Genomic DNA, 25,306 nt, shown 5'->3' with positions numbered 1-25,306 from the left:
TGAACGGGCTCATAGAGTTGGGCCTCCGCGACAGCCAGTGACCAGGCCGCGAGTGGTCATATTAAAATCTCTGAACTTTCGTCATAAACAACATATTCTGGACGCGATAAGAGGAGGTAGTACCCTCACTTACCAAGATAAGAAGATCCTTTGTTTTCAGGATTATTCTCAGCAGGTGCAAATGAGGAGGAAGTCCTTCGCGCCTTTATGTACGGATCTTTCAACAAAAAAATAAAATTTGCGCTTCTATATCCGGCTAAGCTGCGCCTCACGATCAATGGAGTCACAAAATTTTTTGACACAGTTGAAGCAGCTAAAGCATATATTCAACAACATGGGGGTGAATAGACCCTCCAGGAAGAAGGATATAACTAAAGAAGCATATAGTGGATAAACTCAGGACAGTGGATTATTTGAGACTATCTTAACATGGAGAGTTACCCTAGGGGAGCTGCCATAAGTTTCCAAGTCTAGAGTACTGAAGGATGGAGATGTAACAATGTATGATATGAACAGAGCTTGAAGAAAGGGGATCTTACGGACGAGACAATACATAATTTGACAACAGGGGAAACAGCTATGGACCGAGGAATACAATATTGAATTTCTGCAGATTTATGGGCATGGCGGGGCGAACTGCAGAATACGATTGATTGATCACATGGAACTGAGACCCAGCTTTGAATTGTTGAACTATTTCCTGGCCGTTGCAAAAGAAGATGATTAAAGACTGGTATATGAGAAGTGACCTGTAAAATTGTGAATGGTTAGGATGCGGGGCCTGGAAAGGGTTGGATGGGTAAAAGGTATCTGCAGGGTGAGTGCAGGTGTTAATAAGTGACTAGTTCTTTGAACAGGAGGGAGGGAGGATTTAAAGGATGGGAGATAGGGGGGTGGGAGGTTGGGGGAAATGTAGGGTTTGGTTAACAGAATTTCAATTAGGTATATGGGGTCAGAAGAGATATGTGAGTGAGTTGAATGATGAGTGGCTGATGAAAAGAATAGTAGGAGTGGTGCTGCTGGGACATCATGCCTGCACTCTTATAGATGTGGAACACATGTTGATGCAAGAGCGGGATATAGGAGATTGATGGGACTAAAAGTATACTCCTGGAATGTGGGAGGTATTTCATCCCCCATTAAGCGAAAGAAAATACTTCATAGTCTTAAAAAGAAAAGAGCAGATATAGCACTCCTCCAGGAGACACATTTATCGTCTCAGGAGCATGACAAACTCAAAACCTGGTGGGTGGGGACAGTGTTGGAGGCCCCAGCGGTGGGGAAGAAGGCCGGGGTGGTGATATTGTTCCACAAATCCCTTCAGGTCGAGGTGGGGCAGATGTGTGTTGATCCTGACGGGAGATACATTTTGGCACAGGTCAAGGTGAATGACACTACATACCTGATCAGTAATATTTATGCCCCTAATGTGTACTGTAGGAAATTCTTCCATACACTCATCAGTAAGATACAGCATCTTAATGTTCGGCAGAAGATAATAGGGGGGGACTTCAATGTGGTAGCGGATTCCACCAATGGTAAATCACATAATGTAGCAGGTGTGATAGGGGAGATGGATAAAGGCATCAATCTGCTGTGTGGAGCTTTGGGAGTGGTTGATGTGTGGAGGGTTCTTAACCCAAATACTAAAGATTACACGCACTACTCTAGAGCCCACCACACGCAATCACGAATAGATTACCTACTGATAGATGAAGACAGTTTTGCAGGCATCTCAGAGGCTGCAATTGATCCTACGATTATATCGGATCATGCGGCAATATTTATTGAATTTAAAGATCAGAATTCACAAAGTAGACAGTTTAGATGGATATTTCCCATGGATCTGTATTATGATCAGGACTTTTGGACATATATTAGGGGGAAGTGGGAAGAATATACACTACATAATGCATCTCATGTGGATACACCGATACTGTTCTGGGAGGCTGGGAAGGCTGTTTTACGGGGTGAGATTATAGCGTACAGTGTCAGAAAGAAAAAACAGAGAGATCGAGAGATCATCAGATTGGGGGAACAGTTGGTGCAATTGAGGAGGTCGTATGGACAAAGGTCCGCAAATCATACCCGAGAGCAATTGTTAGCCACTCAGGTAGCCCTAAATGAGCTGTTGCATCAGTGAGCCAGTAAATCTGCTGAATATTATAGATATCAACTATATAGGTTCGGCAACAAACCAGGGAAGTTGATGGCAGGTCTAGTGAGGAAGGCGAAGGGGCAGAGGAGAGTGTTGGTGGTTAAGACACAGAGGGGAGGCCTGGTACATGATGACATAGAGATACGAGATGTGTTTAGGGATTACTATGCTAGGCTATATGCTAAAAATGATGATGATGACTTAGATCCTGATATATACCTAGAGAATGTCAATAAGCCAAAGATCTCAGAGCAACAGAAGAGGGAGCTAAATAAACCGATTGAGACTGAGGAGGTCCTTAGAGAAAAAAGTCAGTGCATTACATAAGGCTGCGGGGCCAGATGGATTTAGGGCTGAATTGTATAAAATCTTAATGCAGGACATAGGAGACCCCTTGACTAAGGCCTTCAATAGATCAGTTGAATTAGGGGAACTTCCGCAGTCTTTGCGACTTGCGGACATAATGGTCTTTCCGAAACCTGAGAGAGATCCGATCTTACCAGATTCTTATAGACCAATCTCTCTGATTAGTTATGAGGCCAAGCTGTTGGCAAAAATTTTGGCCTCAAGATTGGCAAAAGTCTTACCGAGCATAGTTGCGACCCCTCAGGTAGGATTTGTACAAGGGAGACAGAGTGGGAAAAATATTAGGTTGATATTGGCATCAATGGAGAGTGTGCGCAGGAAAGGGGGGGATTCCCTCTTGATCAGTTTCGATGCCGAAAAGGCGTTTGATCGGGTTGAGTGGGAGTTCCTGTTTGCATCATTAAGGGCGTATGGCTTTGAAGGCTATTTCACACAAGCAATCTCTATTTTATATAAGAACCCTATGGCGAGAGTGTTGGTCAACGGAGCGTACTCTCGAAGTTTGTAATTAATAGAGGAACCAGACAGGGATGCCCTCTGTCCCCTTTACTTTTTGCTATCACGTTAGACCCTTTGGTCAGAGAAATTATGGGTAACACTGAGATTGAAGGTATAAAATTGGGAACCAGAGAATTCAAGATCTCGGCGTTTGCCGATGACATTTTGGTTCATCTAGCTAGACCGGAGAGATCGCTGCCGGTGTTGATGGAGGTTTTTGAAGAATATGGGGCCTTCTCGGGATTTAAATTGAATTTTCAAAAATCAGAGGGATTGCCCACAACTAATACGGTAAGGGAGCAATGGAAGGGAAAGTTTCCACTAAGAAGGGCGAATAAGGAGTTTAAATACCTAGGCATAACACTAACCGGAGATCTGAGTAGATTATATAGACAGAATGTTGATAAGTTACTGCAGTATACGCGACATAAATTAGCAGTATGGGAGGGGCTACCTATAACATTAAGTGGGCGAGTTGGTTTGTATGCAATGATGCTCTTTCCAAAATGGCTGTATGTACTAAGACAGCTGCCCATAGTATTACAGACTAAAGATATAAAGAAGCTTCGAGGAATGTTGTCTAGGTTCTGTTGGAGTGGGAAAAAGGCTAAAGTTAAATTGGACTATCTTTATGGGAAAAGGACAGAGGGAGGTTTGGGGTTGCCTGATATTAAACAATATAATTGGGCCTGTTTGGCTCGGCACCTAGCGGATTGGGTGTTGGAAACAGAAGAGCATACGGCATGGAATATTGAGTGTGCTTTGTTTAGACCATATCATCCTTATTATATGTTACATGTTGAGGGTAAACTGGTACCTAAGGAATGGCGCCATCATATTTTATTACACCCAATGCGAAGTGTATGGCAGTACATATTGAGGAGACTAAATAAGAACCCACGGTGCACGGATCTCCTCCCACTAGTTGGGAATGGAGCATTTGAACCAGGGAATGCGCACCCGAAATTTATCAAGTGGGCACAGGAAGGAGTGGTATTAGTGGCAGATGTCATGCAAGAAACGGGGAAGGCTATATCCAGGGAGGCTTTAGAGGATATGGTGGGAGTAGAGAATGTGACATGGTATGATTATTATCAGCTTCATAGCTATATTGAGCACTTACATAGAGGAAAATGTGATAAAGGGATGTATGAGCTACTGGTGAATTTGTTTCTGCCTCAGGGAAGAGAACAGACTACGGTGTCCACACTGTATAAACAGTTAAGTATGATTGGCCCGCACCGTAGCTATGAGGCAGTGGCTAGACGATGGTCTGAGGATTTGAGGGTAGAGATTAGCAGTGGATATATAGTCCAGTCATTGAAGGAGATTGTACATAAAGTGACTAGTGCTAGACATAGGGAGATACAATTTAGAATAATTCTGAGAGCATACTTCTCTCCAATACAGGCTTATTATGCAGGTAAACTGCAAGAAACACATTGCAGTAAATGTAATTTTCAGAGAGCAACACTGTATCACATGTTTTGGGGATGTTCTGTTATTAAAAAGTTTTGGGGTCCAGTGCTGGAATATTGCGAGGCTCTGCTGCATAAGAGGCTTGGGCTTACGCCTAAAACTGTTGTGCTAGGACTGAGGGGAACTGGGTCAATTATGCGATACAAAGAAAGTTTATTTATATATAAGGCACTTATTATTGGGAAACAATGTATTTTACAATACTGGACACAAGAAATAGGACCATCCTTCTGGCAGTGGAGGAGTTTGCTTCATTCCCTGGTGCGGATGGAAGCACGTGCTATGAACAGTAGTCCTAGAAGTAAACACCGCTTCTGGGAAGTCTGGGGACCGTATGTGCAGGCTCTATCAGGCACAGCTCGCAGCCTATTGGTGAACACACTCACTGGGGGGGGAGGAATGGAAAGTTGAAATGATATGTATGCCTATTGGAATTATGTTGATGTGACAACATTAAGGCAAGGGTATAGGGGGGAAGGGGGGTGGGGAAAGGGAAGAAAACTAACTAAAAGTTTGATGACACTTCAGTTAAAGGTTTTGATAAAGAAGACAGAGATTTGTATTAAGTATATGTTTATTGATCTATGTATGTTGTAAACTGTGACATCAATAAAACAGTTTAAACATAGAAATAAAACAAAATAAAACATTGAAAAGAAAATAAGATATCATCTTTTTTATTGGACATAACTTAATACTTTTCTTGATTAGCTTTCGAAGGTTGCCCTTCTTCATCAGATCGGAAATAAGCAAATGTTGGTAGATGACAGTATATATGAGCGAAACATCAAAGCATTTCAGTGACAGTCTAACAGGATGGGGGTGGATAGGTGAGAGTCAGAGAGACAGGAGAGCAATACAATTTTATGCTTTGTAATGGGCTAGAAAATCCAGGACAGCACCCCAACATGCCAACCTCTTTATGGCTGAGCTGGAAGAGACATTTCTGAAAACATACCAGACCAAACCCCTACTACCGGTACATCAATGACATTTTTATGATTTGGACTGGGGGGGGGAGAAACTCTGAAACAATTTTACAATTCATTCAATACAGGTAATTGCAGAAACAGGAAATGAGGGCGGTACCAGAGGCAGAGCTGAGAGAAGGGAAGGCAGGCTGAAGCGCCGAGCCTGCTCGCCTTTCACTGCTGCCACTGAACCCCGAGGTAAGAACTTCTCAATTCTGGGCAGCACGCAGGAAGAAGAGGAGCAGACAAAGGACTGGGAGAAGAGGGCGGGCAGCGCAGGTCGGGCTGGCTGTGAACTTCTGTTCCAGGACTTCGGGCGGGACAAATATTGGGGGTGCTGGAGCACCCACGGAGTTGGAGCCTATGCCTCCATGTCCAGCAATTCTTCCCTCCCCTGCCCTGCCATCCGTGTCCTGCGATTCTCCACTCTACTGTCCTCCCAACCCATCCATTCACCTCTGCCCTGCCCTCCCCTCCCCCCTCCCTTCGCGATTCTCTTCTCCCCTCAATTTGTACCTGAACTTTCTCTGCCTGGCTGGCGCTGGCTTCCCTTCCCTCTCACTGTTCCATCCTCTGATGTCATTACGTTTTGACGCGAGGGTGGGGCAATGATTGCTTATGGATGTTATGAACCCAGGCATCCAGATGTAGAACATTGGAGGTGCAAATTATTATATAGGATAATAGGGAATAGACCCAAGACCTGGAACGCATTACCTAACTTTGTAAAATCAGTCAGCAGCTATTATTCTATAGATGCCAACTGAAAACTAGGTTGTTTCATCAATATCTAAGTTGGGGGGTTTACTACACCCTTGGATGACTGAAGATTTTTAGAAAGGGCAACAGGAAATGCTTGCATATGTGTGGGCAGCAAAGCACCTTTAAGTATGTTTGGTGGATGTGTGAAAAGAGATTTTGCGATAAAATTAAGCAGCATTAGGAGCAAGTATTGCAAGGTCTGTCAAAATGCATACGAGTCTTTTTGTTGAACTGGATTATGCCGGAGATAGGAATAAACAGGGCTTGTATAGTGTGTTGTATGAGTACTGCTGCCCAGATGACCATAACAGAGTACCAGTATAAAGCTGAAGCACCCCCTTTTGAAAGAGTCTTAACAAAAGTAGGATTTGCATAGGACGGTGAAGTTAACAGTTTTGGGCCATGATATGATAGGGAAAGTGAGGAACTTAAGGACACTGTTTTGAAAGGGCCAAAGCAAAGAGCAGCCCTCACTGGAATTTATTTGAAATGAACGCAAAACCAGTTTCAGCCCAAGTTTTAATACATTTTCTTGATGGCTAAAGACATTTTGCTTTGCATTTCAAAATCTTTTTTGGGCATTGGTTATCCAGTTTATTGGGTAAAAAAGTTAAATAAGATCCTATTGTAAAACATCTTAAAAGGATAACACAAAAAACTGGCATATTTCATCATTAATACAGGATATGCTTTTCTTTGTATTTGTTTTGCTAAATGTACAGTCATAAGCCAGTGTAGGTAATGGCCCCTATTTTTGGAGCACCTATATGTGCAAATAGTGATTTCATAAAGCTGCTATTTTTGTGTGTATTGTACCCTGCAAGCTGAGATTCAAAGGAAGCATGCTAGGGGGATAGTTTGAGTGTTCCAAAAAGCTGTTAAATGGAAAGCCCATGTCTAATGAGAAGCCAGATCTTTATTAAAAACAAATATATCAATATCAGCTTTTGCGCCCGCTCCAAGGCATTTGCAGCTTGAAGGGGCAGGCATAAAGGCTGATTAAATCCCCTCCCCTAAACTCAAGGGACACCCTGCCCATCACAGCACCAAGGCTCCCAACATCTTCTAAGCTCCACCCCCACCCCCTTAATGGCTCTTATCAGGGGTCTCACTAGTGTAGACTTCAGGGTAGAAGCTATCTCCGGTCATTCTTGCTCTGCTGGGTGCCTGGGTTGAAAACGGCACCTCTGACCCTTAGTGGTAGTCTCACAATACTATCACTAGGGGTGTGCGCCAATTCCATCTGTTTCATCAAATGTCTTAATATAAAACAAACACCGACTTCCTTTCTTACCGTTACTGGGTCTTCCAGAGGGTTTTCAATTTCAGCCTGACGAAGAAACACATTCCCTCGACATACTCGCCACAACATCCGTTCAAAGGTAGGGATCCTTTCTCGGTTTATCACACCGGCCACAAAACTGCAGCAGAAGAAAAGAAAGGGTAATACTGCCCTGGAGAAATATAAACCAAAGGGCTCTGAAATACTAACAGCAGGCTCATGCCAAAAGTCACAATTCTGGCTCAAAATCACAAACATTACACACACACTAAAAAAAAAAAAAAAAAAGGGTCATTTCCTGATAGAATGAGGTTGTGGCAAAAATATATATATATTAAAAACGACACAGATTGAGCTGTGGACACTTGGCTATATTTGCACAAATAAGACTGCATCAACATAATTTTAAAATTTTAGGGGAATTCTTAGTGCTACTGGAAAATTCCTTATGAAGACGGCTGTAGAACATTACTCAGAAACTAGAGGGCTCTTTGGGCCAAGCGGCTGAAGTGCAACAGGAACTAATAGATATTAAGAATAGAGTCAAACCAGCTGAAGACAAAATTGATGTATTTCAAAGTACTGGGAAGACCTGATGAAAGACTCACAGTACAGAGTTGCACAGGGACAGAAATCTTACCCATAATCACTGGAATCTTACTCATCCTCGCCCGTCTCCGCTGGAATCTTACCTGTCTCTGCTGGAATCTTACCCATCCCCACAAGAATACCTGTCCCCACCCAGTCATGCGAGAATTTAATGGTACATTAAAACAAATTGTGGTCAACTCTGTCTCTCTCTGGGTTCAAGCTGAAGCACTGCAGAAAAGGAAGGAACAGAACTTGGAACACTCTGGTGTGCACATGTATTGTCTCTGATTCACTGGACCCTGAAGCAGCATAGCTCACTGGAGTATGAGCGAAATGCTGGCCATCGTCGGTCTGGGGGTTAGAATGCTTTTTTTTTTTTTTTTTTACATTTGTACCCCGCGCTTTCCCACTCATGGCAGGCTCAGTGCGGCTTACATGGGACAATGGAGGGTTAAGTGACTTGCCCAGAGTCACAAGGAGCTGCCTGTGCCTGAAGTCTGAAGCAGGAGATAAAAGCATACACAGTTGAACAACCATATGAGAGCTAAGAGACACTCTTACCTATTTTTCAGTTATGTGGTTTTGACACCAGTAGTGCTTAGCAGCAACCAGTGCCATTATTTTGGTATTAAGCTCATTGTTTCTATGTGGACTAGAAGGGAGTTTTCCCATCACTTAATATTTAAGATATTGGAAAGGATTTTTGCCTATGATAAGGATAGGATCCTTCTGAGACCGCAAGATAGGTCTATAGGATCAGCAGCAGCCCTGTAGATCTATTGATCAAGAGCTCTTTGAGGCTTTTTCCTCCCATTAACCTTATAATATTTCACTTTTCCTGGCTATTTGGAGTGGAGGGTTTTGATGTTGGTATATGCTATAGGAAATTTTACCTCCACCACCACCATTTTTTCTATTTAGAGGTTTCATAACTTTGGTAGCATTTTTCAGACACCGTTTATTATATCATTTGTCTAATGCTGGCTTTTTCACTTCCATCACTGAAATTGCACTGTCTTAATGTCACACATGCTAACTACAGCACTAGTTTGAACTCAATTTTTATTTTGTCTCTATGCATATGGCACTCTTGCAAATTATCTTCACTTGGTATGTCACTTCTGTTGTAACAATCCAAGTCCTCTCCTACCTTTCATTCTCTTTTCCTTCTTCATATTTTGGAATTCTTCCATAGTTATATGTTCTTTCATACTTTTAACATTTTTAGTTTATATGCTTTCCATATTTTTTATATATATTTATTCCTTTATGTTTTTTCGAGGACCTGTAAGGAAGGCCTAATTGCTGAAACACAGCCCATGTTGGGTCTATTATATTTGCCTGTTATACACCAGATCACCAGATGTCCATCACTTTGAATAAAGGCTCTGGTTTGTCATCCCAGTCCATCTTTTTTTATGGTCATTTCCACTCTTTGTGTTCTGTTGATTTACTTGTGGGAGTGGACTGGTTGCTCTTTGGATTATCTAAATCAGCCATTCTCAATATGTTGGATCTGCTACTTTAGTCACCTTTTCCCAGAGACAGTCACATATTGTACCCGTCAGTCTCCTGCTGGCTGGATTTTAAAAGGGAAACCAACCCATACAACAAAGTTACTTACTTGTAGAAGGTATTCTCCGAGGGCAGCAGGGTACATAGTCTCCCATGTGGGGTGACAAACATTTTGCAACTTGATACAATCAACGGCACTAAGCCATGTAGACTACTGTAATGGAATTTATGCGGGATGCAAAGAACAAATTATAAAGAAACTTCAGACCGCTCAAAACACGGCAGCCAGGCTTATCTTTGGAAAAACGCAATTCGAAAGCACCAAACCCCTCCGAGAAAAACTGCACTGGCTCCCAAAGAACATATTGCTTTCAAAATCTGCACCCTGGTTCATAAAATTATCTACGGCGAAGCCCCGGGATACATGACAGACCTCACAAACCTACCAACCAGAAACACAACAGGATCAACACGAACATACCTAAATCTCCACTACCCAAGCTACAAAGGACTCAAATACAAATCAACTTATGCATCCAGCTTTTCCTACATAAGCACACAACTATGAAACGCATTACCAAAAGCCGTGAAAACAACGTATGATCACCTAAACTTCCGGAAATCATTAAAAACTAACCTGTTCAAAAAGGCATACCCTACCAACCCAACTTAAATGCCTGTACCCTGCAACACAACGAACCCAAAGCTCGTAATGGACATATAATAACTCTTCCTCCCTATGATTCTCTTCCTCTCTACAATTCCCTAACGTGTCTGTTACACATGAACCTTATTCTACCACATTACTGTATTTGTTCATACCGGAATTGACGAACGCCTTTACGGTACTATGTAAGCCACATTGAGCCTGCAAATAGGTGGGAAAATATGGGATACAAATGTAACAAATAAATAAATAAATGTGGGGACTGCTCTCCAGCTTCTTTAGTCAAAGCTTTTAGTGATGCACCTCTGCCTTCCCATCTGCCACTGTCCACTTTCTAGCTTATAGAATATAACTCGAAGGGGGTGGAGGGAGGGTAGGTGAGGCTATGTATCCTGATGTCCTCAGAGAACACTTGCTACAGGTAATAACTGTTTTCTCTGAGGATAAGCAGACTATCAGTCTCACATCTGAGACTCCCTAGCTACAGACTGCCTTCAACATAAAGGGGGTTAATAAATTGATAGCCTTATAATAGGCAAGGCTTAAGAATGAGGCAGTTAACTTTATGAGGTTTTTTGTGGGGGGTTTTTTTTTGGAAGGCAGCCTAGAACAGAAAGAAATGAGCCTAAAAGGGTGGAGTTGAATTCTAAACCCCAATAAATTCTGAAGAACTGTCTGGCCAAACCTTAGGCATCCTGATGCAACCAATAATATGAAGTGAATGTGTGAACCAAAGACCATGTCACAGCTCTGAAAATCTCTTCTATGGAGGCTGATCTCGTGGGCTACTGATGCAGCCATAACTCCGACTTAGCTGTAACATGACCCTCCAGATTCAGATCAGCCTGGGCGCACGTAAAGAAATTGCTTTCTGCTAGAATATTCAAAACAACATGATTGCCAATGCCAGCCCCATCATGTTTGGGTCTAAACAAACAAAAAAGCTAGGTGGACTCTCTATGGGCTTTAATCTGCTCCAGGTACACCAAAGCTCTCCTGTCATCCAAAGTGTGTAGTGCACTCTCACCTATGTGGGCATGAGCTTTTAGGAAAAATGTTGCTATAATAAATGACTAGTTAAAAAGGAATTCCAACACTACCTTAAGGAACTCATGAGTGAGCAAACAGGACCACTCCGTTGTGGAACTTTGTAAAAGGATTTCCAATTTCTGCCCTGGGTTCCTCCATCTCTAAAAGGAAATAGAATCGCCTTCCCCGTCTCCCTGATGAACTCGGTGAATGAGAGTTCCTCTGGTGGAGATTTATGTCTCTCATGTGGTAGGGAGGGATCTCAGTGAACTCTTCCTCTGGCTCTTCTTCAAATGATCCACACTGCTCTGGGTTTAGACTCAGATTCTTAAGCAAGGGACATCCGAGTCTCTGCCTGACTCAAACTGACCTCTTGGTCAGACCTAGGCTGATGATGTCGAGATACCAAGGACCGCAGGGAAGCTCCCTCTCCCAATACACTGGAGATAGACATCAGCGAATTGGCATCGAGTCCGATCCCCTTTGTGGCCTTGGAGTCGATGTGTCTCCTGCAGGCAGCAAATGGGCTTCGAGTTATCTGCTCAACCTGTTCAAGTCTCAGTATCAATGCCATCGAATGAGCAGTTTTGCTTCAAGACCAGAAATGCTGCAAGAAAACCTCAAACTCTATCAAAAGCTACTCCTTGAAGGATGTCATCGACAAAGGTGGGGGCTTTACAGCAACACTGGCTTCCCATCTATGCTTGCATCTATTATAAAATTCTTGCTCTTACCCACAAGGTCCTCTTCCATCATTCCCTATTCTCTGAACAGAGCGCTCTGTTCCCTTAATGGTAGCCATTTACAGATTCCATCCCTGAAGAAAGGCTTCAACTAGAGAACATGCCTTCTTTTGGCAAGTTTTTATTTATTTATAGCATTTATACCCCGCTCTTTCCCGCTCGATAGCAGGTTCAGTTCCATAACTGTCTTGAGCATTCTTACACCAAATTTAAAATATTACTAAAGACGTATTTGAAAAAGCCTATGCTGTTCAATTGGGATCTTGATGGTCTCCAAGGGGCTCTAACTACTCCACAATTTTGTCTAACAGCATCTCCTCTCATTCCTGCTTTCCTCTCTATCTTTTCACAATTTTGATGGTGTTAATTTCTGATTCCTCTACTTTATTGATATACATCGCCTTGTTCTCACTGAGGAAAAGCAATTCAATAAGTTCTAATAAACCATTCGATGTCTCATAGAATAAGCGATCCTCTCTTCAGGGGCACTTCCAGGACACCAGTGTTCTCAATGCCTTTGTGCGCTCGGCGCTATGCTCTGAAGGGGCTCAATGTCAGTGCACCCTGGTCTATGCTTGACATCCAGCATCCCTGTCTCTCAGCACTGAGGATAAGGATGAATTCTTCCTCTTTCTCAGGACAGGATCAGAGAATAACCAATTCCAATAGCCTCTATCAATGGTCAAAGTCATTGCTGATTGAGTTACTCTCAATGTCGATGCATTCCCAGTGTTCAATGCAGCTCCAAGACCCATGAAGAGCAGTACTTCTGATGCCAATGTCAATGATCTGGACTCATCGGCTCCAAAATTCATTCATGCTGTTTATCTCGACCATAGATTCTTTCCAAACAAAGTAGTCATTGAGGGGGATTCATGATCGAGTCCCAGGCATTGCAGGCACCAATTATGAATATCTATTACGGATATGGTTCCATTGTCCCAGAAAGTTTTCCCAGTGGCTTTAAGTGTCTCTTGTATGTGACCATAAAAAGAACTGCAATGAAATCAAATGACTTGAGGATGAAAAGTACTCGACCAATTGCCCTAAGCCTGTCAAGGCCAGGAGTAGGCTAACAGAAAAGAAAGGAAACAAACAAACCTAAAAAAAGCCTAACTAAACTAAATAAGCAAAAATTTGACACAATATGCTGAAAAAGCTGACTTTGATTTGAGCTAAGGAGAAGCAGGGCCGGCCCAAGGCAAGATACCACCTGAGGCAGAGCTAAGATGCCTCCGCCCCCCAGGCCGAGATGCCGCTCCCCACCCTATGCAGACATGCCTCTCCCTCCCTACAGTCCGTTCGCAGCGTTTACCTGTTTCATCACGTTCCAAACCCAGCTTCGATTCCCATACGCTGCCCTGCCACCAGCACCCGCCTCTTCCCTTTACTGCGGCTGCCTCTGGCTCAGGCAGCTGCACTAAAGGGAAGAGGCAGGTGTCGGCGGCAAGGCAGCGTATGGAAATCGCTGCCAGGATTGGAACATGACCAGGTAAATGCCATGAAGGGGGAGATGCCGCTCCTGAAGAGTGCCGCCTGAGGCACCCGCTTCAGGTGGCCTAATGGTCGAGCCGCCCCTGAGGGGAAGCACTAGAATAGTGCAACTATTACTACTCTGCAGAAAAACGATGACAGGCTAGGTCTCACATGACAGCAGCGGGGAGGAAGGTGTGCATATGCATGGTGAATCACTCTCAAAGCTTTGAGTAACAAAACTGGAGAGCAGTTCCTGTGCGAGGGCTCCATCAGATGATGTCATGCACATGCTAAACTATGATACCCTGCTTGCCTTGGAGAAATGGATTTACCTCTTTGTATGTTTTGTATGCCTAGAGGTATGGTAAACACCAAGGCCTACTTAAAAACTGTATCATTTTGCATAGTGTAAGCATTACTTCTTTTGTAGTTAAAGGAAATGATTGGTAAAATGTTCTGCTATTCATGGAGACAAGTTGTTTATTTTTTATATGTATATGTTGGACATTGTTATATCAGATTGCATTGCATGTAACAGTATACATTGCTTGTGCCTTTAAGAAAGGCAGGAAGTGTCCTTTGGATTACAAATATTAGTCTTCCTGCAGTGCTCTATGATAAGCTTTTCCTGAGCACATGTCCCAGTTCCCTATGCCTTGTGGAAATTTTCTTATTGGCTGTCTTTGTCCCTATGTGGGCTGGAGCCAGTCCTTCTTCTCTCCTTTTGGGGTTTGACTGTAGCATGGTTTTCTAAGGACTGTAAGCTAACTTTGCTGTCTGCTGCATATGCCCCCTTTTTCAAGCTACTGTAAATTTCCAGGCTTTTACCATTTAAAAGTATTGATCGTATCTACTCATCAGAAAGTGCTGAGATTTCCTGGCTTTCCTGGTGAGAACAAACTCCCAGTCTGCAAAGCAGAAACTCTTGTTTTGCACATCCAACTGTAAGTCATATTTTCTTTGTTTGATTTGCATTAAAGAAGATTTGGTTCAAGAGTTCTGAGTCTTCACAGTGATGTTCTATACTTTGGATAACTACATGCTAATCTCCTGAGTAGACAGAGCTTATCAGGAGAGAGCAGAGCATAAAGAAAGCCCCTCTTCAATGCTGCTCCTCACTTATAGAACTTCCTTCTGAAGGAAACTTGTCTAGATGATCTGATTTTTAGTGTTTAGGAACTGGTTGCCTCAGCATGTATTAGATGGGAGACAGCAGGGCTTAGCAACAGGTAGGCCCACCCAGCAGCAGTGTCCCAAAAGTGCTTCTGCTGGTCACAGGCTTGCAGAAATTCCCACATTCTGCCTGCCGTTCACGATCTCCTTGCAGCCACTAAGCGCTAACCTGGAAGCCTCTACTCTGCCGTAACTTCCGGTTTCTGCCCAGTCAAGATGCAGCAGAGAAGAGTCTTCCAGGTTAGCACTTAGCGGCTGCAAGGAGATCATTGAGTGGCAGGCATTGTGTAGAAATCGCGCCGGCAACCTATAGAAACACTAGGAGAGTTGTGGGTGGGATAGGAAAAAGAAAGGAAGGGGCCGAAAGATGCTGCACGGGGGTGAGGGAACTGATGGGGGGAAGAAGGCAGATATGCAGCAAAGGGATGCAGGAGTGAGAAAGGGAGAAATCTTGCATAGGAGGTGGAGGGGAGAGAGAAATGCATAGAGAGGAGATAGGTGGCAAGAGAGAGGAAAATGTTGAACATAGGGGTGGCAAGGAGGGAGAAATGGTACATGGGGAGGAAAGGAGAAATGTTGGACATAGGGATGGAGGGAAGGGAGAAACGCTGGACATAGATAGTGGAGGGGAGGGATAAATGTTGGAGATGATGGTAGAGGAGAAGAGGGGAGAGATGCTGCATGGGAAGGGGAGAGAGATGCTGGACCCAGAACACAAGGAATGGGGAGAGAGAGATGGTGGACAGTGGGAATGATAGGGGGATATGTTGGGCATGGGGGTGGATACGGAGGGAGAGGTACACAGGAGGGCATGAGGGAAGAAAAAGGGGAAAATGCTAGACCATGGGGGAGAGGGCAGAAGGGAAGGGAGACGGGACAGGAAAATGTCAGGCTACGAGGGTGAGGTGGGGAGGGGAAGAAGAGGAATTAGATGCTAGCTAGAAAGGTGGAGAGAGGAAGACGATGGGAATGGTGGAAAGCTGTGGGAGAGGACAGGAGGGGGTGGCAAGGAAATGAATGAGAGGATAGTGATTACAATGGTCATGGAGAGTACATTAAAGATGAAAGAGAATGTATGGCTGGGGAAGGAGTGAGATGGGGAATGAGAGAGCTAGTGGGTGAAAGAAGATAGAAAGTTGATAGGTAGTTGAAAAGTAAAAAGCAGCAGAAAAAGAGAGAGAGAGGCAGAAAAGAGCTAAAAAGGAATGATAATATGTCAGAGGCAGGAGTAGTGAGGGAACAGACAGAAGAGAGGAGAAAAGACAAATGGACCGCAGCCGCTTGAAGAAGAATTAACAAGCAACAGACAGGAAAGTAGAAAAGAGACATTGGAACCAGCAAGATGGAAAAATAAAATGTCCAGACAACAAAGGTAGAAACAAAGCATTTATTTTGAACTAGTAAAAAAAGGCCCATTTCTGGAAGAAATGAAATGGGCGCTAGCAAGGTTTTCCTCGGAGTGTGTATGTTTGAGAGAGTGTGTGTGAGAGTGACTGTGTGAGAGAGTGACTGTGAATATGCGAGTATGTGTGTATGACAGAGTGAGACTGGGTGCAAGTGTGTCTGTGTGACAGAGTGTGTGTGCCAGGGGCGTCCCCTCCCTCCCTCCGAGTTTCAGGGTTCATCCCTCCCTCCGAGTTTCAGGGTCCCCCCCCTCCATCCCAGTTCCAGGGTCCCCCCCCCCCCCCCCCCGTCCCTCCCAGTTCCAGGTTCGTCGTCCCTCCCTCCCAGTTCCAGGCCCCCTCCCTACGAATTTTAAAAGTCATCTTCACTTACCTCGTTGGGGTTACGTCAGCCGCCAGAAGCGGTAAAAGGCGTACATGCTCGGGCCTTCTCTCTCTCTCAGCTGCGGTCCCGCCCTCATTTCCTGTTTCCGCAAGGGTGGGACCACAGCTGAGAGAGAGAGAGAAGGGCCGAGCCTGCACGCCTTTTACCGCTGCTGCCGTCTGCCGTAACCCTGACTTGGTAAGTGAAGATGACTTTTAAAAAATCGGGAGGGAGGGGGCCTGGAACTGAAAGGGCAGGAGGAAGGGAGGGATGCCGACACCCTCATGCGTGTGACGTCGCATATGACAAACCAGGAAGTACGCTGTCACAACAGGAGATGGATACGTTACAGCCAGCACGAAACCTTCAAACCCTTCACTGCCACGGAGTCAGCTTCAGAACGTTGGAGGTGCTTTTTTATTATAGTAGATGTTTTAAAATGGATTATGTTAGCTTTTGGAAATGTGCATAGCAAATGTCTTTGTATTGTGTTCAGTAGAAAAGGAAATGAATTTCTGTTTTATGTCTCCAGTGTTGCAGTAATGCTAAGTTTAACTTCTTGGAGTTCCCATTCAATTTTTGTCTAATATTTTTCTTTCTAATTTGTGATCCCTTGTTCTGTATTTGGTAAGGGTCTGTTGGTGTGAGGTAGGATGGAGCAATAGATAGAACTGTTTGATTCAGACACTTTTTTACTATTTTCATATCAGGTTATTAACCAGTTGGTATAAAGAGCACGGGTGTGCGGTTTTGCTCACATAATTAAATATGAATCATGGAGAAGTTCTATGATTGAGAAGCTTGTCCACCCTTAGAGACATAAATCATTTCAGTGTAGTCTTGCTTGGGTGAGTTTATACTCTGAGAACTCTCCATTACCATAAATTATATACTATATATTATAGACATTTATTTAATGAGATTGGTAGTGTCTGGTCAAGATTCTATCTATAAATTGACTCCTCCTTTTTGTACTCTGGTTCTTGGATAATTTACATTTACATCTTTACCAGGGATTTGTTTTGAGATTGTTATTTTTTGTTAGCTGGTGTGATAGTAATGGCAGGTAGGAAATCGGAGGGGAAGCAGAGAGGAGAGGGAATTGGGGAGGGGGGGGCCCTCTTATTTCTGACCTGGACCAAGCAGGTCTAACACCAGTCCTGACCCTTGCTGTATAGCTGGTGAGGATCCCCAAGCATCCACAGTTAAGGACCGCCTACAAAGACGGCCAGAACTCCCTTCTACCAAGCTCTGCAGTTGGCAACAGCATCCTTGAACCATCGACAACTAAGTATGTGTGGGGTGCCAGCATCAGTGTCTTAGGGTCATTGCTGCTGCCTGCCAAGCTTGGTAAAAAAGAGTTCTGGCCACCTTCAGAGAAAGTCTTCAGCTGAGAGAGCTTGGGGATCCTCATTAACTAAAGTATTTATATTTTGAGGTGGGGGTAGGGCGGGGCAGAGAAAATTTTGTGTCCACCCGCTTTGGGATCAAGCCCACCCAAAACTGGCTGTGGCTACGCCACTGGGAGACAGTATAGAAATATCTAATAAACCTAAACAATTTCTCTATTATCTGACACTGCTAGAACTCTGCTCTGTCTTGCAAAGTAGCTGGGTTCGAATCCCAACTCAAGTGTTCTATTTTCTGGACCAGATGGAAATGTTGCGGAGGCAGAGTTCACAATTTCTGGAGAGAGAGAGAGATAATCCCAGTCACTGTGTAATAATATCTTGAGAACAAATATAGGACCCATAATTGGCAATGCTGCCTTTAAAATTGCTGGGGTAAGGGAAATAAAAGGGGATTAAGAAATAAGGGGAAAATTCCTAAGATAGTTGGAATGAAGATTTAGGATACTAGATCACAGATCACCAATTCTTTCTGAGCAGGAACTGTGAAGAAGGACAAACTTGCTACTCTCTTCTCTTAACTATAACATCCAGGGTACTAATTATTTTAATTTCTCAGACCACTATATTTAAAATCGGGGGTATATGAACTTGCAACCCTCAAGAGTTCTCTCAACTCACTAGTCAATTTACAGTAATGTTCTTTCTCTTCGCCATGCCCCTGCTACTGTGGGAAATACCAGAATAAAAGGTGAGGAAAAAGGAAAGGCCTAGTATTAATAAACACAAAGCAGCATGAATGCAGAAAAAGTTAGGAATAATCAAACGCATTATGTTTATTAAAATTTGATGAATCACTTTTCTTAATGCATAAATCGAAGCGATGTATAATATAAAAAACTTTTTAAAAAATTAGTTACCCAAGTCGTAAGGGGGCCCCTCTGCCCATCTCGCTTGGCTCCAGCAGCGATGAGGACTCTTCCAACAGGTCAGGATCCGCCATCTGCTGATGATGATGCAATTCAGCCTGAATTTACAAACCAATTAATATCTAATCAAGCTAGTTAGTGGCATGCAGGGATGGAGGAACCAGGAGACAAGAGAGGTGAAGGCAGAGATAAGGGGGAAGAGGAAAAAGTCAAAAGAAGGCCAAACAAAAAGGGCACAGCAATACTGGAACCAAGGGTAACATAAGAAACATGCCAATTACAAGAAGGCAGCAAATAAGTGAAGACTGGGGGAAAGAAGTGACGGTACAAAAACTGATGGAGGATTTTCAACTTATGCTCCCAAAGAGTATGACTGTATTTTGAAATATGTTTTTGATTTGTTTTGTTACTGCTGTTTTAATTTAGAATTATTATGAAGACATCTGCATCTGAATAATTAGCACACGTGTACAGGCATTCAGCTAAAGGAATGTGCACAAGCTCAATGCATGCACACATAAAAAGTTCTCTTTCTATTATAGGCAGAGACAAGTGTGACATTTCAGTTTTAATCATCCTGTGTGAATTTAATTAACGTGATGTCCACAGAAGTCCTTGATTTTAAGGCAACTTTCCAGAAAGAGGTGAAAAGCAAATTGTAGGAACCTCCGGTTGCAATTAAAAGCGGGCAGTGTCTTTTTCCTCACTCTCAGAAAAGCTTTTTGACTTCCTTTCAATTGCTTTTTTACTCAGGATTTGATTTCCTCATTTGATTCCATTAAGGTCTGAAGCTAAGGTATGGTAAAACTTGAGAAGTCAGGTTTCAAATCCCATAGATGCTCCTTGTGATTTTGGGCTAGTCACTTAATCCTCTATTGCCTCAATTACAAACGGACTGGAAGCCCTCCAGGGACTAAAATCTGCAATAAATTAGACATCCCAAGCAAGCAGCAGAATGAGATACGATCATGTGATAGCAGTAAAGATTCATCATGCAAAGAAGTGCAAAATCCTACTCTGCTGTTCAGAAATCTAAGGAAGCAGTAAAGGATGGGTAGAGGGGGAGATGATGTGGCAGAGTGGTTTTCGGGTGGTTCATGTCTAATAATCTCCAGATAGCATAACAGTGTGATAAAGCAGTAGTCAGAGGGATGCTCAGATGCATAAATAGTAAAGAAAAAGGAGGACCTGAAGGCATTGCCAAACTAGGCCTGTAACTAGGACCTAAACATTTAGGGGTACACTATCGGATGCACCTTAATCCTGGTTGTCAAAAGCTGTGCGCCAGGTTGCCATGACAACTTGAAAATGTATCTATGGCATAGAGGGGACAGCAGACAGGCTGACTGACTGACTAATGGTATAAGCATTGGAAGCACTGGTGCAGTTTGCATGCTAACCTTGGGAGAAAGAACAAAGAATAAGAAAGTCAGTGGGGAGTGGGGGACCAATTTATCATTAGCACAAACATTTGAGGGGCACAGCTCCCATATATTCACTCCCAACTATGCCTATGGAGCTCTGCATGAAACGCAGCAGGCAGGAAGGCCTATGGAGGTGGAGGGAGGGGTGGAAGGAAGAGGGGCTGCTGTCAGATGTGGAGTATTGTTCCCTTCATCCCAAACATGCATCACTGATCAGGCCAGAAGTAAACAGGGTAAATAAAAGACTGCTTGGAGACAGACTGCATGGAAATGGGGGCGAGTTGAGAGGAGATTGCTTGGATGGGCATAGGATTTGAGATAAGGAGATTGCTTGGGTGGTGTTCTAAGGCCATCCTGCTTTGCAATTATTGGCAGGGCTAATGTGTTTCAAAATTTACTTCCATACAAATTCAATTTTTTAATTAACATTACACAATTAACTGTACTAGTAAATGTACTAGTATTTCCCTGTTTGTGGGGGGTTTAAGTGTTACCTATAGCGTGGGGTGAGGCACAATGCATGTGTGTTTGCTTGGGGTTACTAAAGCATAAACCCTGCCCTGGTGATAATGCTTCTATACAGAGTTAAGGTGAGCCTTACCTAGACCTCCACTTCTGCAGGTCTTATCACTGACAAGATATATATACAGGCAAGAAGTAATCTCAAGAAAAGCAACGAAATGGTGCCAAGTCTACACCAACAAGAAATGTAATCACCTATATAAGTACAACTTATTGTTCCTAAACCTGTCCTGAGGGACTCCCAGCCAGCTGGGTTTTCAGGATATTCACAATAAATATGTATTAGTAACTTAGTATACCTTACCTTGATTTGTACTTGCCTTTTTCAGGGCACAGGACCGTACAAGTCTGCCCAACAGTATTTCCCGCCTCCCATCACCGGCTCTGGCACGGACCGCATAGTCTGCCCTCCACTATCCTCGCCTCACAACCACCAACCTCTCTTCCCCCACCTGCTCCGCCACCCAATTTTGGCTAAGCTTCTGAGGATCCATTCCTGCTGCACAGGATTCCTTTATGCATATCCCACGCATGTTGAATTCCGTTACCGTTTTCATCTCCACCACCTCCCGCGGGAGGGCATTCCAAGCATCCACCACCCTCTCCGTGGAAAAAATACTTCCTGACATCTTTTTTGAGTCTGCCCCCCTTCAATCTCATTTCATGTCCTCTCGTTCTACCGCCTTCCCATCTCTGGAAAAGATTCGTTTGCGGATTAATACCTTTCAAATATTTGAACGTCTGTATCATATCACCCCTGTTCCTCCTTCCTCCAGGGTATACATGTTCAGGTCAGCAAGTCTTTGGTCATACGTCTTGGAACGCAAATCCCATACCATATTATATGCAGAGACATCTGCATATAATAGAGGCAATGCAACTAAATGAATCTCATACAGGGGGTAATTTTATTACAGGATACCTACGTGAGAAGCTCAAAGGGGCAACTGTTTTATAAAGGCAACATAGGCTTGCAGAACCGGCATGGAATAGCAAAAACACACCACAGACTGACAACTGCTCTGAAACAATGTAAACCTGTGCATAAACGTTCAATGCAATCTTCTTTCGTGCTGTTCTTTTTGGTTTAGGTTCTCTGCTCTGCCTGGTCTCACCTCATCGTGTGCCCTGTCCATCTTTCCGCTCCTAGAGGTGACATCATTATAGCTCTACATTTAAAATTCTTCTTGATTTTTGTGGAGCATCCAAGACAAATTGAAGCAGGTTTGTCATGCTCCTTAGTGCACCTGTGTGTGCGCTTCATGAGGGTGCATATTGGGCCAATATGTTTTATAAATTTACTTTTCATTTTTCCTCTTTTCTTGGCTGTGCAAACGTCTCTCTGTTCTCAGATTCTAGCACTATGGGGATTACCAAAACAGTGTTGCAGTCGGCCTCACCTGCTAGTCTTTGTTCAGGCAGCCGCACTGAAGTAATACGCTATGCCACTGTTCTTCAATGCAAGGCAGCCTATAAGCCATTGGCATAGAGCTGCTGGATTTGGGGTGAGAGAGAGAGATTGGTGGCATAAGAGTAGTTAAGAAGGGCATTTGAAGAAGATAGAGTGATGGGAATAGATGTCATTGGGACAAATAGGTTGGTGTTGTGGCCCCACGTGGGATCAAAGCTGCCAAACATAATATGTCAGGTAAGTGTGGCAGGACGCTGATGTCTGGGGGCACATGCTTACCTGCATTCTGGTACTGCGTATTCTGCCCCTTCCGATAAGAAGTCAATAGTGGAACATGGCAGCACTGGCATGAAGGCCTATTGAGGGAGGCTGTGTCAATACTACAGTGGTAGACCCCCCTCCACAGGGAGAGAGGGAGACGGTGCCACATAGGCACCCCGTATAAGAGGCTTAGGGAGGCTAAGCCTCCCCAGCCAGCCGCCCTCTCGCGTGAGTCTTGCACCCAGGGCCGGCCCCAACAACATGGTAAGCATGGCAGGAGGGCGCCGCCACGCCATGCTTACCTCGTCCTCCCGCTCCCATGTCCCAACTGCCCGCCCTCTTCTCTCCCCCAAGATCCCTTTCCTTTTTTTTTTTCTTTTAAATGTTACCTCCGAGTCCGGCAGCGCAGTGACAATGTCAGTGAAAGCGCTCCCAGTGAAAGCACTTCCCTTCACTCAGTGTCCCGCCTTCTTCTGATGTCATGACGTCAGAAGAAGGCGGGACACTGAGCAAAGGGAAGTGCTTTCACTGGGAGCGCTTTCACTGACACTATCGCAGCGCTGCCGGACTCGGAGGTAAAATTTAAAAGAAAAAAAGGAAAGGGGGGGAGAGGAGGGTGGGCAGTTGGGGCAGAGGAGAGAGGGACATGGATGGGATGGCAGGGCTCAGGGAGAGAGGGGAATTGCTGGATATGGGTGAATGGAGGGGGGCAGGGGAGAGAGGAGCATGGATGAACATGGATGGGAGGGCAGGGATCAAGGAGAGAGGGGAACTGCTGGATATGGGTGAATACAGGGGGGCAGGGGAGAGAGGAGCATGGATGGGAGGGCAGGGCTCAGGGAGAGAGGGGAATTGCTGGATATGGATGAGTGGAGGGGGCAGGGGAGAGAGGAGCATGGATGGGAGGGCTGGGCCCAGGGAGAGAGGAGAAATTGCTGGACATAGAGGGGAAGGGAGGGAAGAGAGAGGAAGGAGATGAGATGAGGGAAGAGGAAGGAGATGAGATGAGGGAAAAGGAAAGAGAGGAGAAAAACTGCACATGAATGGAGAAAATAGGCAAAAGCTGGATCCACTGGACCAGGGCCGGTCTTAGCAAGTGCAGGGCCCTATGCAGACCAATTTGGTGGGGCCCCATCCTAGCCCCGCCCCCACCCTAGCTCCACCCCATTGATAAGATTATTCCATTTTTAGAACATTTTTTTATTTATGAAATTTCAAATAAAGACAAATGAATCTAAACTTGTACAAAATACTGATTGAAATAATAGGCACAATGCTATCATGAAACCTCCCCTCCCCAGAAATTATTCAGTTCAAGTCCACTACAATTAGTAGTTCCAATTCTCATAACAAAGGAGAAAATAAGGAAAAATATTAAGAAAAGATTCAGTACTTTCAAATTCCCCTATTACTCTGTAACCCATATATGCAATAAATAAAAATGAAATGAAAAGATATACAATAAAATAAAGTGATGTGTGAAATATAATGTACAATATAAAAACATATAGACCACCAAGGTATTAAAATTGTTTTAAATATATACCACAGCTCTCTGACTCACGAAGACTCTGACTCTGTCTGTCATCCATAATTGTCTGACAACACAGAAAAAAATAAGTAAAAACAAATTGTCACAATTAATACCTTATACACCAATATACCAGCCATACGGAAAATGCAGACCGTCAACAATATGAAGGTAGCAAGGGATCATAATATCACAATTCTCATGTAGAGCCACAAACACCCTTTTAGAGGTAGTGTGTCATGATTTAGGCTCTACACCCTTTCTGATGTTTGGTGCCACCTTAGTAAGGCCAACACACAATCTCTCCACTGCAAAACACTATATACAAACTTGTGCAAAAACACACTCATAACCTTAACAAACCATAAACAGCACTAATTCCAAGGACCAGAACGAGCTACAACCTTATGCGTGGCATGGAAAGGCAACTGTAATTACACCTGGCTCTAAAACACCAGTGCACAACCTAGTGAAAAAAAACAAACAAAAAGGGATTCAAACTATACGCTAGCAGAATACTGCACCTTCCTTGATCACACCTGAAAAACACATGAAGGCAGAATACTGAACTGGAAAGTTACCTCAAGAAGTCAGACTCAGCATGCAGCAATACTACAAAACTTAAATGAAAAATGACAGATGCACATTTCCAAAAACTGACATATTCCAATTAATAAATCCTCAATAAATAGTTTTTCTACCTTTGTTGTCTGGTGACTTTGTTTTTCTGATCATGCTGGCTCAGTATCCGATTGTGCTGCTATCTGTCCTCTTAATTCCGTTTCCAGGGCTTCCTTTCCATTTATTTCTTTACTTTCCGCCTTTCTTCTTCATTTCTTGCCCCTACATCCATAAGTAAAAGCTGGGTCCTCCGCAGACTTGACTGTCCAGTGGATCCAGCTTCTGCCTATTTTCTATATCCATGTGCACTTTTTCTCCTCTCTTCCTCTTTCCCTCACCTCATCTCCTTCCTCACTCTTCCCTCGCCTCCATCCATGTCCAGAATTTCATCTCTCTCGTCCATCCACCCATGTCCAGCGACTCTCCTGTCCCCCCTGCCATCACCCATGTCCAGCGACCCTCCTGTCCTCCCTGCCATCCACCTATGTCCAGAATCCCCCTCCCCTGCATCCACCTACGTCCAGAAAACCCCCCCTCCCCTCCATCCACCCATGTCCAGCGACCCTCCTTGTCCTCCCTGCCCTCCCCTGCAATCCACCTATGTCCAGAAACCCCCTCCCCGCCATCCACCCATGTCCAGCGGACCCTCCTGTCCTCCCTGCCCTCCCCTGCCATCCACCCATGTCCAGAAACCCCCCTCCCCTGCCATCCACCCATGTCCAGCGACACTCCTGTCCTCCTTGCCCTGCACCATGTTCAGAAACCCCCCTCCCCTCCATCC

General features: G+C 44.1%; 1 protein-coding gene across 1 annotated transcript in view; it reads right to left on the bottom strand.

Moving 5' to 3' along the window:
* The window catches only part of ATP6V0A1 (ATPase H+ transporting V0 subunit a1), a 251,391-nt gene that overhangs the window by 177,272 nt on the left and 48,813 nt on the right, over positions 1 to 25,306 (bottom strand). Inside the window, 2 exon segments of the mRNA XM_030220840.1 lie at positions 7,529 to 7,655; positions 18,747 to 18,829. Coding sequence (XP_030076700.1) covers positions 7,529 to 7,655; positions 18,747 to 18,829 — 210 coding nt within the window.

The sequence above is a fragment of the Microcaecilia unicolor genome, chromosome 12 (genome assembly GCF_901765095.1).
Source record: "Microcaecilia unicolor chromosome 12, aMicUni1.1, whole genome shotgun sequence".
NCBI lineage: Eukaryota > Metazoa > Chordata > Amphibia > Gymnophiona > Siphonopidae > Microcaecilia > Microcaecilia unicolor.
Note: the sequence above shows the minus strand (reverse complement) of the source record. Positions and strands in the feature narration are given on the sequence as shown.